General features: G+C 38.8%; 1 protein-coding gene across 3 annotated transcripts in view; it reads left to right on the plus strand.

The window, feature by feature from the left end:
- The window catches only part of NELL2 (neural EGFL like 2), a 334,896-nt gene that overhangs the window by 177,598 nt on the left and 142,062 nt on the right, over positions 1 to 15,236 (plus strand). For all 3 annotated transcript variants that reach the window (XM_019419105.2, XM_019419109.2, XM_019419106.2), the window contains one exon: positions 5,552 to 5,677. In XM_019419105.2, the coding sequence (XP_019274650.1) occupies positions 5,552 to 5,677 (126 nt within the window). The remainder of the gene's footprint in view (positions 1 to 5,551; positions 5,678 to 15,236) is intronic.

A 15,236-nucleotide genomic window follows, 5' to 3' on the forward strand; every position in this document is an offset into this window, starting at 1 on the left:
CTTTATATATATATAGATGATGAAATTTAGGTCCAGAGAGATGAAATGCCTGTCAGGTTTATAACAGAGCCAAAGACTAGAATCCAGTCGTCTTTATTCCCCCTGCAGTGCTCTTCTACCATGCAAGACTATATTTTACCACAGTGGCTTCTGTTCACTGTTCATACAAAAAGCTCACGTCCAGCTAAATGCCTGGACAGCATACTGGGAAGACAAAGGATCCACTCTGCCAAGTTGAGCTCCAGGTCAGATCAGTGTGAATTAGGACACTTATCCTTTTTCCTATGAGATGAAAAGCCATGAAAGGATTCATTGATTCATCTAGCACATTTTAATTAATTAATTAATTAATTTTTTAATGTTTATTCATTGTTGAGAGAGACAGAGACAGAACTTGAGCAGGGGAGGGGCAGAGAGAGAGGGAGACACAGAATCTGAAGCAGGCTCCAGGCTCTGAGCTGTCAGCACAGAGCCTGACGTGGGGCTCGAACCCACAGACCGTGAGATCATGACCTGAGCCAAAGTCGGACGCCCAACCAACTGAGCCACCCAGGCGCCCCATCTAGCACATTTTTAGTAAGGGCCAGCCATTGTTCTAGAACAAGGTCTCTACCCTCCTGAATCTTATATCCAATAGAAATAGACAACAGACATACCGACAAATCACTTACTGGGATACTTTCAGACCCTGATAAGTAATGGAGAAACTGGGGCTTGGAAGGTTACTTTAATTTAGTCAACTGCTCCTTACCTTGATTGTACCACTCTTCTCAGTTCCACATTACTAACTCCTGTGAGATTTTTTTCTTTTTTTTTTTTAACGTTTATTTTATTTTTGAGAGAGACAGAGATAATCTGAAGCAGGTTCTGTGATGACAGCAGAGAGCCCAATGCAGGGCTTGAATTCACAAACCATGAGATCATGACCTGAGCGAAGTCAGAGGCTTAACCAACTCAAGCCACCCAGGCTCCCCAATGAGATATATTTTTCTGTGTCACTTTCCTACTCCCCTCCTTCCAAATGCTTTCATATTTCCATAGCACAGCAAGGAAGATACCTTTCTCGTATTTGTTGAACATTTAAGTGCATTCCCATTCTGTCTCCTATCCCATAGCTGTATTTCTGTTTTATTTCCTGCATAAACTTCAACCGAATGGAATACTCATTGTTCCTAAATGTTTCATGCCTTTGCTACCTCTGCTGCTGGCACTAGACTTGAATCTCTACAATATGCCTGCTCATCTTAGAGCATCTCTATTTGACAGGAAACTGTTCAGTGGCAGCCTTCTTCAACTTTGTATACGTCTGTCACTTTAAGCCTACTTCAAAAATCTACCTCACGCCCTGCCACACCAACCAGCACATTGTCCTTGGTTGCCCAGTCTCTTAGTCACCAACTTTCCTCTGAATACCAGTCCTGGTAGTGAGTGTATTCTTTCTTGCCTTCCCTTTTCTTTTCTCTTTTTTCTTTCCTGGCACTTGATATATAGGACCTCATGCTGTTATTCATGCTGTATCCAGGCATCTTAATTTCATTATCAGCTCCTCAAGCTGGGGGAGGGAAGAGTCATACAATTACTTATATCACCAAATGTAAATTCCCAAATGTGTTCTGCATTAGTACGTGCTCAGAATAAAAAAGCACTGTGTTAAAAAAGTTGGTTGCTCCCTATTTAATGCCCATTGTATATGTTTCTGCTATATAGTATGCATCACTTCATAACATTATTGTTTAAGTGTTGCTTCTCCAGCTAGAATTTGGCTTTGTTGCTTAATGCAATACGTAGACATGGGGCATGTACATTATATACTTGTTGAATTAATGAACGAAAATTTTAAAAACATGGCTAGGTATTCAGAGCCTGTAATTTACTCATGTACATGGGTAATTTTAGGGGGGGAGATGGAAGAAGAATAGTGTTATAATGGTCCTGAGATTTACTTGACCATGCAGTACTCTGTGTTTTGAGGAACCATGAACCTCTCTTAGACATACTGCTCTCTAAAGTACAGGCTTAAAACATGGAAGGCACCTAACTGGATGATGATGATGGTGGTGGTGGTGATACTACTTAGAAGGATTATAAGTCCTTTAAAGGCAGGACCTTAGCTTAACTCTCTTTGTGCTGAATTTTGTGCTAAAAGTCACATGGACCACACAAAGGGCACACAGTGTTGCAATTATATTTTTTGGTATTTTACTTTGTTTCCCCCCCTCATAATACTGCTCCTGACACTTCATATCTCTGGGCCATGAATTCAGTATTTCTTTGTGATCCAAACCATTCAAGTTCCTAAAAGGCTTCGTGTTAAATAGGTTCCTCAATAGGTTTTGCTTTATGACCCCATGTTGCGTTTTCTCTGATCACATGGTATCTTCACAGGAAACATCTACAAAGAATGCGACCGGCCAATGTCTCCCAACAGTCTGTGGTTTGTAGACCCACCAACAAACAAGTGGTAGAGACAGTATTTACGCTGTCACAAAATACCCTATTTATCTTATAAACCAAATTATCCAATAGTTTTGGCTGTCAGTAGGGTCCATTAACAGAAATCACCCTAACTGTCTCTTTTCTGTGTCTTCTCTAATAGGACTTTAATACTCTCAAAGTTCTCATTCCTTGAGTATTCTTGGGAGGGGTTTGGGGTGCTTTGTGTACTTCTGAGTTTGATTTGCCAGGTTTGTTGGCCACTCCTACTGAGGTGGGCTTCCTCCTCTAGCATACTGTTTGGAGAGAAGGACAGTGTCTTCAGTAATTAATGCTTGCTCCAGCTGGGACTCCGTTCTGCACTAGGCACTGTAGCTACATCCTTGACTCTACCAAGAAATGAGGTCTTTCGCTAGAAACTAGGCTTGTCTTGAGGAAATGATACAGTGTACTCAATAATTCTCCCCTTTGATAACCAAGATCTCGTCACTGAGTTGCGTTCATTATTCTTGGCTCTTTCCTTCCCAAAGATAAATTCTTTACACCGCTGTGCACATGAACTTCATTGTGGCCATTCCTCCCATTCGCAAGCTTAAACCCAGGGGACTTCTGCAGTGGCTTTCAGTAACTTCCACTTCAGTTCAGCACTCTCTCAGAGGAGCAGGGTTAAAGACCATTGATCCAGCTGAGCTCATTAGTAATCCCATATGATTCCTATTATTATCTTAAGAACCTGGAAGCAAATGAGTTTTCATCATATTCCCCCAGGGTGCCTGTAGTTTGATTTTTAGGCTGTAATTGAATGTGATACTTGCCTTGCAGACTACTGCAAACATTTAGAAGTAGCATGATATCATGAGAAGAGTATTATACTAGAAGCCAGATAATCTGAGATATATTCTTTAAAAAAAAAAGTTTATTTATTTATTTATTTATTTTGAGAGAGAGAGAATATCTCAAGCAAGGCCCATGCTGTCAGCACAAAGCTCAATTTGGGGTTCTTTCCCACAAACCACGAGATAAGGACCTGAGCCAAAATCAAGAGTTGGAGACTTAACCAACTGAGCCATTCAGGCACCACTGAGATCTATTCTTAGATCTTCCTTACGCTAGCCTTGAAGCATTTATTCATTCATTCTGCAGCATTTATTGACCCTGTAATATCCTAAACACCCTATAAGCTATTGTGAGTTCAAAAATGAATTACATACTTAGTGATTCTTAACCCTGCTTATACATTAGACCAGGGATCATCAGATTATGGCCTGCAGGCCAAATCTGATGCAACTTCTGTTTTTGTAAATAATTTTTTTTTGAAATATCACCAGGCTCACTTATTTACATTGCCTGTGGTTGCTTTCATGCTAGAAAAACAGACTTAAATTTACAACAGAGATCCTGTTAAGTCCCAAAGCCTAGAATGTTTACTATCTAGATCTTTACTGAAAAATTTTGCTGATCCCTGCATTAGACTCATCATGGGGAAGATTTAAAAAAGAAGTCATTGCCTGTGTTCCACCACAGATAGTTAAATAAGATTTGGAGTGGGGGTTTGGGAGTTGGCCCAAGAACCGATGTTTTTAAAAAAGTATCCCAGATGAATATAATGTGCAGCTAGAGTTAAGAGACACAACTAGATGATCTCTACCCTGGAGGAGTATATAAGACTTACTGGCGAGAAGAAGCTTATAAAACTTAATAAAGTCACAATGGATGAATCTGCAATGGAAACACCAAGTTCCAAGAGAGCACTGCATAGGGAGAATTTTACTTTATTAGGGAAGTTTTCACAGAGAGACGTTTAAACAGATTCTTGAAGAATAATCCACTGGTGGCCAAGATCCACTAAGGGTGGTGATAGGCAAAGAAGGAATAGAGAGAACAGCATGTATAGAGGGAGGTAGATGAGAGAGAGCATGGTCCATTTGAGGAATGATCAGAAGTTCTTTGTGGCCAGAACACTGAGAGGGAAGAAGGGAGTGGGTCATAATCTATAAAACTGAAAAAGTAAGGGCCAGAACTGAAAGAGCTTTTTATGCTAAGAAGTTTGTAATTTATTGTGTTAACTTTCATTTAGTAGTTTAGTGGAAAAATTGAGTCTTTCTAGGCTTCCATTTTCCCATCTGTAGAATAAGCAGTTAGCTTAGATGATTGCCAAGATCCCTTTACCTCTAAAATATAACCTTCTGAGATTTCATCAGTTACGTCTTTTGATACTCTCAGGACTGGGTTATATGGATACCATGACTTACAGAGTAGTCAGTCACCAGACTATCTCCTATAATTGATCCATTTCTCTTAATAGTAGAAATGAGAGCATTGCTACTTTGGGGATGCCTGAAACAATGCATTAAGGCCCTTCATAAAGAGTATTTCATAATGACAAGATATTTGTGAAATAGTTTATGTTCCATGCAGAGAGGTGCTATAAAATGGGGACAGTCTTATTGTAAAATTCACATTCTTCCCAGTGCCTGTTATGACTTACCATGTCTTTACACTCAAAACTTGGTGTGTGAATTTCTATGGAAGTTCTTCAATATGATATCTTACTACTATTTTACAGTTTTTCATTTATATCAGATCTCTACATTGTAATTTCATCTCTATTCAGACACTGAGATAGCTATATCTCTACTTCTATCTCTAATAAACTATATGGTATTGGTTTCTTGTCTTTAAGTTATTCAAGTTCTGGTGTATGTAAATATTTTATTTACCTCTTACGGCCTCTCCAAATACACAGAATAGCCAGTAAATCAAAAAATAATATGTGGTATACTCAGCGTTTGAAGATTCCGAGACTCCAAGGTAGCAAACTTGTACTTTCTGATTCATTTTATCAGAGGTAGATGATTGCGCTGAAATTTTCTAACTATATTTAGAATGTTGCAAGTTGAAATATATAGACATGTTTGAAATTCCAGCAAGACCTATTGGAAAAAAATGTTTACAGTTTCTGTCATTTGAACATCAAGCATTCTTATTAAAGGAGATGTTCTGAATACTTTTAAAAAATGCTTTTCAATTGGAAACTATTGCCTTCTCCAAGAAAATTATAGAGAAACTCTAGAATATTGGCCACTGTTGACCTCTTTGCCCTACTTCTTCTTCACAGACATTGATGAGTGTGCTGAAGGGCGCCATTACTGCCGTGAGAATACAATGTGTGTTAACACCCCAGGTTCTTTCATGTGCATCTGCAAAACTGGATACATCAGAATTGATGATTATTCGTGTACAGGTAAACAGTAGCTATTTGTGAAATAAAATCTTCCTATTCCTTAAGTTTACTTTTAAAGGTTCCTTTTAACTCTAATTTTTTGGAAAAGGATGCCATAAATACTCCCTTACAACAAAACAAGTCATAAGGAAAAGCGTATCTCCTTGATTTGGTAGTTAATTTTGAACCTGTTCTAAGGAAAGGAATACCTGCTTGCCCTGGGTAAGTTTTATACTCCCTGTTAGGAGAGTAAAGAAACACTAGAGAACCAAATTAACATTATGCTAATTTTAAATGTAAACAGTTTTATGCTCAAAACTTATGTGAATCCAATGGCAAATCCGAGAAACAACCCTTAAAAATTTCCTTCATATGGCAGTAGATTTTTGCATAGAGGAAGGATAACATAAATAATGCGATGTTTTCAGAAATAGATTCTTGCAGTGCTAGAAAATGGGAATATTAAAGAGAATCGAGCTCCTTCATGTCTCTGGGAAATGCAGCTGAGCACATCAAAGAAGTTTTGCTTTTGTTTGTTTTATGAACTATCACTCCCGTCAGTACCATCCAGAGTCCCGTTCATGGATATCTTGAGTGTAGTCATGTCTAAAGTTGGACCTGGGACAAAACAGCCTATTCACTTCATATTCTAGGAGTTCCTACCTGTAGAATATGAAAGAAAATGGTGCTAGAAGAGTAGCTTGAAGACTGTGGGGTTTGAGGAATTGTGGGTGTGAAACAGATATTTCTTTGGATTTCTTTTTTTTTAAATAGAAGAATCTTAAATAAATTTTAGAAAAAATGTGTGGAATCATAATGTTGCAGAGTACTTAAAATATTAATCTTGTAACTTTTTATTGTACCTGTCACTTTCTACTCCATCTCCAACTTTATCGTTTTTGTCTAATGGATGTACAAATAATACTTCAAGGTTTCCAGGGAAAGAGACCGCATAACACACTAGTAAAACTATGAATCTATAATAAAAGTGTCATCTTATGCCTCTGTGTTATTGTACACTCTTCTAAGTTTTCATTATAGTGACCATAGTGTGTACTATTTGATATCTTGTTTATCAAGATAGAGGTCTTTCCACTAAATTCAAATATAATATTTATGTAAAAACAAAATATTGCATGTAAAGAACAATGAGAAGTGGCCTCCCAGTCTATAGAGAATAACCAAAGATATTTTGAAGGTAGAATTCATATAGAGTTGCTGATTGATTTGCAAATTCTTGCTTTTTTGTCAGCTTATTCTAAATATTTCCACATTGTGGGACTAATTCTGCACATTTTCATTAGACAAAATTTAATCACACCGAGTGGCAGAGTTTCTTGAAGTACTACGGAGATCTTTGTCAACATAAAAAATATAAATAACAAATCTCAATAAATATATGGAGAATAAAATACACAGTTTGCTGTATTGTTGGTAATATCAGTAAGTCTGAGTTCCAATGTAATTGTTAACAACAACAACAAAAGTCTTAGTGAAACTACTGCATCTCAGAGTATTTCAAGATGTGCTCATTAAAAAAAAAAAATGGAGAGCTAGCAGTTTTCAAGGAGTCTGCTGATTCCGTGGCATGAAAGACTTAAAAGCTTTGTACATTTTTATACTTCCTAGTGATTCTTTTTGTTTTTCTTACATTCTTAAAAAGTGTTCAAGACTGTAAGTAAGAATACATGACACATAATTTGGCCTCCTGTTGAATGAGGAGTGTTTCTTCAGGGCAGAGTATTTTCAAGAGCTTCGTTTCCATTCCAAGCCTGTCTGTTGGCTGTAAATCCAAGGAATCGTTGAGCTGTCTTGCCTTACAGAGAATCTCTTGCTCTGGCTTTACCTCTCCTAGTGTATTTTCCTTCCAAATAAAATCCCGCAAATTACTATTTGTTTTTGACTACTTAGGGAGAATTTTCCATTAAGATTCCAAAGTATCTAACGATATAAATAAAGTATCCCATTGTAGGAATGCCAATGAAGGCCAAGATCATTTTAAGAAAAGCTGTTCAGGCCATGATTTTTGTGCCTAAAGAACCAGAGCCAAGAATTTCAAGATCTGGCAGGTGATGGAACGTATTTCCTTAATGATTCATTAGCATTTCCAGCTAGCACCAGTATTTCTATGCTTCCACTTAAAGAAAGATTTCTTGCCCTTAAATTTTCTATGTATTATGGGCAGGCCTACAAATTTGAGAATTTACATCCATACATAAAAGTTGGATTTCCTAGGGATCATGAGTGGATTTTATTTTATAGTCCAAAGTCAGGCGATCTTTGGCAAAACTTTTTATATTAGACCATGCAGGGTCAGCACATAGTCAGGGTTCCTGTAAAGGAAATGAATGTTTAAATTCTCCCTCTTTGAATCTGTCCCTCCACACTTTAACTTTAGCAGCTATACAAAAGGCTCGAGGAAATGACTCCTCTGCTGGAGGTTTGCCTTGCAACTGAAAGTATCTAGGCTGTACCTTTTCAAGAGCTCCTGTAAGACCAGAGTATGACTTTGTTCTGTTGAAGATTGGGATTTATTTTCCATGAATTTAGATACAGACATCCACATACTTGCAGTATAAATGCAAGCCTTCCAGAATAAATGTCAAGACACCATCACAAAGCCATTCTCTGACATTTGTGACTGAGCTCCTGGAGTTCTGAATTTGTTTTGCTTCTGTATGCTTGCCCCTCCTCCCTGTTGCAGAACTCCCCCCCACCCCGCCCTCGCCATAAGATAACTGACATTCTCATCACTGAACCCAGCAGACTCTCAGAGTTGCTTCCCCATCTGAAAATTAATCATTCTAATTTAAAGAAGAATCCAAGAGCGATACATGTTACTTTATAGCCAGGAGCTTTGATCAATAAAAGAAGCCTTTTTTGCTTTTATAACCCTGTCACTCTCACATGGAAATTATGTATGCTACAGAGGAATTACCTTACATAGTTGGTAGAATTACATAGTTTATTTTTTTCTTTCAGTTTCAGATAATTTGAGTTATATCTTTCCCATAATCATAAAATTTGGGAGAGGGGGGCACCTGGATGGCTCAGTCAGCTGAGTATCCAACTTTGACTTGGGTCATAATCTCACAGTTTGTGAGTTTGAGTCCCACATCAGGCTCACTGCTGTCAGCAGGTAGCCCGCTTTGGATCCTCTGTCCTCCTCTCTCTCTGCCCCTCCCCCACTCATTCTCTCTCTCTCTCTCTCTCTCTCTCTCTCTCTCTCTCTCTCTCTCAAAAATAAATAAAACATTAAAAAATACATAAAATAAAATTAAATTTGGGAGACGGAAAATTCTTAAAGGTAATCTAGTCCAATCTCTTAATTTTCACATGTGGGAAAACTGAAGCTCAAAGAGATTAATTGCCTTACCCATGGTCATACAGTTAGTGAGAGGCAAAAGGGGGGCCAGAAGATAAGCCTCCTTATTAGTTCTCATATTATTCACCATTTGTTAAATTTGCAGCCATATAAAAAATAAATAACGGGAAAGATTCATATTTTATGTAGAAATACATTATTAGTTTATTTTTTATTAAAATTTTTTTAATGTTTATTTTTGAGAGAGAGAGAGAGAGATGGACAGACAGCATGAACAGAGAAGGGGCAGAGAGAGAGGGGACACAGAATCTGAAGCAGTCTCCAGGTACTGGGCTGTCAACACAGAGCCCGATGTGAGGCTCAAACTCATGAACTGTGAGATCATGACTTGAGCCAAAGTCCGATGCTTAACTAACTGAGCCACCCAGGCGCCCCTACATTATTTAGTTTATAATATTCAGTATTTAAACTGCCTTTCTTATAGATTGTTTCAGTTCATTAGCTTTGATTCCAAGAGGAAATTGTCCCCTACACATCTTATAATAATAATTCTGAACCAGAAGTCAGTAGAAGAAATATAAATCAGCATTTTCTGGGCCTCTGACTCTATTATACAGTTGTGCTAATCATTCAGTTGCAGAAATGCTGTAGCAGTTTAAGCCCTTCTAAAGTCTTTAATATATTTGTCCTTCCAGAGAGGGTGCTATTTACTTATTTTTCTGATTAATGCTTCCTAATCTCTTTCCTTCTCACATCTTTTCCTATTCTCATAGAGGAAAGAATGGGAATACCTACAAGGAAAGAAGGAAAATGAAAAAGAAGGAAAGAAAGAGGGAAGGAGGGGAGGGAGAAGGAAGGGAGGGAGGGATGGAGAGAAAAGACAAAGGGAAGGGGAGACAAGGGAAGGAAAAGGGTTTGATTCACCTGAGCCAAGATGTTAGAAGCCCACTTGCCAGTATCTCTGATTGTAAAAATAACTTAATTTTTATGCATAACAAAGTTTCTTCGTTACTGATGTGGACTAATGGCTTTCTTGGTTCATTCTTATAAGCATTAGTTGAATTGGGCAAATCTTTTTGAGTTTTACTGGACATCCCTTCCTGGAACTGATCTTGTGTAATGGGCAAAGAGTAAAATATCTCTGGAAACAAAGATGGGATCCAAGAACTGTCAAATTATCAAAGGACAAACATTCTGAGAAGGCATTCATTTCACAGCTTCCTGCTGCATCTCTCTGCTCTGATAATTGTAATTAAAAAATGGAATTCTGATTCTTTTTTTGTGTTGAGGAGCTTGTAATCCTCCCACTGTTATGGAATGCTTTAGAGTGGGAACAGGAAATTGGGAAAGGTAGAAGCTAATGAAAAGTTTTGCCATCTTAGAGAGAAAATGATCCTTTAGGGCAGTGGATATCCAATGAGGGCAGTTTTGCCCTCCTACCTGCCAGAGGTCGTTTAACAATGTCTGGAGACATTTTGGTTATCACAGCTGTGGGGAAGGGGGTTGCTACTAGTGTCTAGTGGATAGAGGTCAGGGATACTGCTAAACATACTATAATATTATTATTAGGCTAGCTATCCTCTTGAGGAAATGTCTTATTTTCCTAGAATCCTTTCAGCTGGGAGCTTTTCTCTGGTTATTTTCCAACTGGGTCATTAATATTTATCTACTACAAGACAGCTCCCCATAACAAAGAATTATATGACCCAAATAGTGACAAGGGTGAGAAATCCTGCTTTAGGGTCACCCAATCGAAATTGTAAAATGTACACTTAAAAAAACTTTTATTTTAGGGACACCTGGGTGGCTCAGTTGGTTAAGTGTCCGGCTTTGGCTCAGGTCATGATATCACCGTTCATGAGTTCGAGCCCGCATCAGGCTCTGTGCTGACTGCTCAGAGCCTGGAGCTTGATTTGGATTCTGTGTCTCTCTCTCTGCCCCTCCCCTGCTCATGCTCTGTCTCTCTCTGTGTCTCAAAAATAAATAAACATTGAAAAAAAAAATAAATTTTTTTTAATTTTACTTATTTTTATTTTTTTTAGATGTTTGTTTATTTTGAGAGAGAGCAAGCAGAGGAGAGAGGCAGAGAGAGAGGGAGAGAGAGAATCCCAAGCAGGCACAGACTCTGTGCTGCCAGTGCAGAGCCTGACTCGGGACTCAATCTCATGAACTGGGAGATCATGGCCTGAGCTGATATCAAGAGTGACTTCACGGTGCCTGGGTGGCTCAGTCAGCTAAGTGTCCGACTTCAGCTCAGGTCATGATCTCACAGTCTGTGAATTCGAGCCCCGCGTTGGGCTCTGTGCTGACAGCTCAGAGCCTGGGGCCTGCTTCGGATTCTGTGTCTCCCCCTCTTTCTGCCCCTCCCCTGCTCACATTCTGTGTCTCCCTGTCTGTCAATAATAAATAAACATTAAAAAATTTTTGCTTTAAAGTCACTTAACCAACTGAACAACTCAGGTGCCCCTGTATGCTTGTTTCTTTAAACTTTCCCTTTTCCTCTTCAAGTTTCCTTCAGGCCCTGTATTCCTGTATTCCTTCTCTCACTTTTTATGGTGTCCCATGGCCTTTTATTGGCCTTTGGCCTTCTCAGTAAGGACCCCTGACCCCCATTCCAACCTCTTTCTCTTATCAGAAACCTCGCCTTAGATGAACCTAGGAGAATGATTCTCCAATGATAAAAGTGCAGGCCTCCGCAGAGGGGACTGAAGGGATGTCTTAGGGCCCCTCAAATTACACTCTCCTGATGCATCCTCCATATGGTTTCTTCTGACCCTGGCTGCTTCTGTTACTCCAGGATCTTCTAATACTGGCTTTGGTCCATATCGCATATCACAGCACATCCAGAAAGTGTCCAAGCACAAGGGGTTTTACTAGACACTTCATTTTTGTTGTTACACAAAGAACCTCTTCTGGTATTCCCCAAAGGATTTTACTTCTGAAAGTCCTTAACCTTTATAGCATTAAATACTTCCAGTGCTTACATTTTATGATCTTATTGTGGCAGTTACTTCTTTTTCTCTAACATGGTCAATACTGATTTTTTTTTTTTAAATCATTACTACCATCTTGTTTGTCAGGCTTGTGTAGTTGGGTGATTATGGAGAAAGAGTCATGAATTTTATGATGATATTAAGTTTTCTTCATTTGTCTTTTTTACTGTTGGTGTCCTAGCATTTTAAAGAGTCTTGGATACTATTGTCATGCACATAAGGTTACAGAGAAGGATTTACTACTGTTCAGCTGGAGCAAAGATTTTAATTCCATTGTAACTCATGCATGCCCCCTCCTCAAATAGCTGTCCTGTGCATGTGCACGTGTGTGCGTTTCTTTAAAGTTTCCTAGCAAGCAATGCTAGAAAAGGTACTTTGCCTTAAATTTTTAAAGAGTTGATATTGGAAAGACATCAATAACATTATTATTTTTTATTCTGCATTCCTCCAAAAAGAACTTAAACTAAAGCTGGTAATTTATTGTATAGATGGACAATAACTTCATTATCAGCTATTTAAAAATAGCGCTTGATGGATTTATCAAAATCAAAAGTACAGAACAAGACATGATTCTCTCTGTGTGTATTACAATAATTACTGGTATATAAATAGTAAAGGAATAAGATAGTGTGGACAATGGCAGCAGAGAGGATGGGGAATCAGAGAAGCACAAATCGGAGAGAACAATGATAAAGAACAGGAAGTGAAAATACGCATATCAGCATTCACAAAAGAAATTCTAAACAAACAAGGTTATTTTTGTTGTAAAACGCCTTGGCTCTTTATCTTTTGTAAAATGCCTAGCACACAATAAACTTTTAATAAATGTTAGCTACCATCATTGTTGTTGTTACAATTATGATTAGACAAGCCATCCTCTTGAGGAAATGTCTCATTTCCCTGGGACCTTTTCAACTGGACACTTTTCTCTGGTTACTTTTCAACTGAATTATTATTTTTCATAAAATACATAGTTTTGCCGGAGCAGTGCATTCAGTTTTCCTGTTTGTTCAACTCTACTTATTATGTAACGGTGAATAGGGACTTACAAAAAGAAAGAGAAGCCTTGATGTAACTGAATGGCACTTTCTCTGGAAGTTGGAACACTCCTTCAGCAGGTTGATCTGTTGTACTTCCCAGGAGAGGGACTTTCCATTGTTCCTGTGAGTGACTATTAGATTGGGGTGCTCTGGGGCTGCATGGGTGCATCCAGGGCCCTATGAGGACACTAATCTGCCCAGAGTAGGGAATACGAGCCCTAAATAATTAGTGAGTCTGCTCAGTCTCAAGCACAGCAGATTTTATGAGCTCGGCTGCCTCTATGTGGATTTCTTTTCTAAAGAATAACAATCAGCAATCCGACAATCCTACCATCTGGCCACTAGCTGCCATGAGTGTTGGGAAGGACTTCTGTATTTTTATGAACAACCACTCTAAATTTTCTCTTCCTGGAATCACATTGCAGAATATGATAAAATTGTATATTTCATAAAATATGAAAAATCAGACAACTTTTGGTTTTAGAATTTAAAATATGTCCCCCCATGTTAAAAGATACCTTATGCATTTCATGTGGCTCACTGTATATGATTACACTGTGTCGTTATTATTGAGAAATTTGAAAATATAAACACGATCACAAAAGCAAATGAAAATACCAAGCCCTAGGACTCAAAGAATTAATAGTGAAAAGCAAGTTAAACAAATGTAATCACAAAAAACATTTCTAGAAGAATGTGCAGTGTGGTTACCAGGAAGGGTTAATGTTTGGAAAACTTCAGGCCACGTTTAGAAAACTTGCAGAGAACAGAAGTGAGTCATGTCTGTTCAGTTTAGTGAGGAGACCAAGGCAATGTGCTTATCTCTTTTCTGAAACACATATGTGCATGCATACAATTAGCAGTCAGCTCAAAATGGAACAGGCTCAAAGGCTCAGGGAGCTGAATTGCCTTTTTAAAGATGAAAAGCTTGGAAAGGAGTCTGTGCTATCTGAATCTGTCAGTGAGTGGGGGTAGCATACCAGCTCCAATGTAGCAGTTTCCAAGCTTGTCAGAGTCTTTATGCGGCATCTCAGTGCAGCCATCGTGTCCATGTATGACCTCCAGCCTGGCTATGGTTTCATCATCAGAGCATTCAGTGGTATGCATCTACATGAGCTTCCCTCTGTGCAAGCTCACCGAAGCGCTGAGATGATGGGAGCTGCCTCATTAGCCAGCCTCACCTGCTTTCCCTCGGTTAGTCGGTAAACCCTAATTCACCTCGGTCCCAAATAGATGTATTATTTGAGTTTTATTTTGAGATTTCTATATGAAAAGCACAGAGTCAAAAACTCACATAGGGGAATAAAAAGATTATATATCCCAGGAGTGTAATGATAGCAGTGTCTTAGCAACAGGCACCTGTGAGGGACAGTATTCTCGGAGTTGAAGTTCAACAGATGCCTTTAATTTCCTTCTTTGATTGTTGGCTTTGACATATTACCTGGTATGAAAATTCAACTTTCCTTCTGCCTCCTCACTGTTTGAGTGCTCCATGAAAGAGAGTTCACCTTCTGGTTCTGTTGCCAATATAATGTTGTACTGGGTGTGTAATCTCCTGATGGCCTTGCTCTGTTTTGAAGCTCTCCTTTACTCCCCGGGCCAGGAGGCTTCTGCACTGTCATACTCGGTCATGCCTTGGGCTCTAACGGGGGAGTTTCTTCTCTCAAAGCCAAAGCCTTGTCTCTCTGTGTGCTTCTGCTAGAGTGAGACAGAGCCACACTGAGTGGTTGGACAGTACTTTCATGGTCTGTGGCCACATATTTTAGTATTGGTATTTTCTTCATAAAACTTCTGATACCATATACACAGATAACTTTTTCTCGAAGTTCTTTTATCAAAGGGAAAAACGTTGTACTAGTTTTCGACTGCTGCATAACAAATAACCCCAAAATCTGGCAGCTTAAAATAATACACATTTATTGTCTCACGCTGTCTGTGGGTCGGGAATCTGGACATGGAATATCTCCTCTGCTATTATGGTACTCCACTTTAGGGCCTCTCATAAGGCTGGCATCCAGGTGTCCATCGGGGCTGGGGAAGGATTTTTTTCCAAGATCACCTGTGTGATTGGAAGAATCAATTCCTTACTGGCTGTTGACTTTAGGTCAAGGAGCCCTCAGCTCCTTACCACATAAGCCTTTCCAACATAGCAATGTGCTTCACCAAAGCCAGTAAGTGACCTCCTATTATTTTTGCTGTTGTAAATTGGTTATAAGCAAATC

Source organism: Panthera pardus, unplaced genomic scaffold (assembly GCF_024362965.1).
Source record: "Panthera pardus isolate Hobbes unplaced genomic scaffold, ASM2436296v1 HiC_scaffold_6, whole genome shotgun sequence".
In the NCBI taxonomy this organism is placed as follows: Eukaryota; Metazoa; Chordata; class Mammalia; order Carnivora; family Felidae; genus Panthera; species Panthera pardus.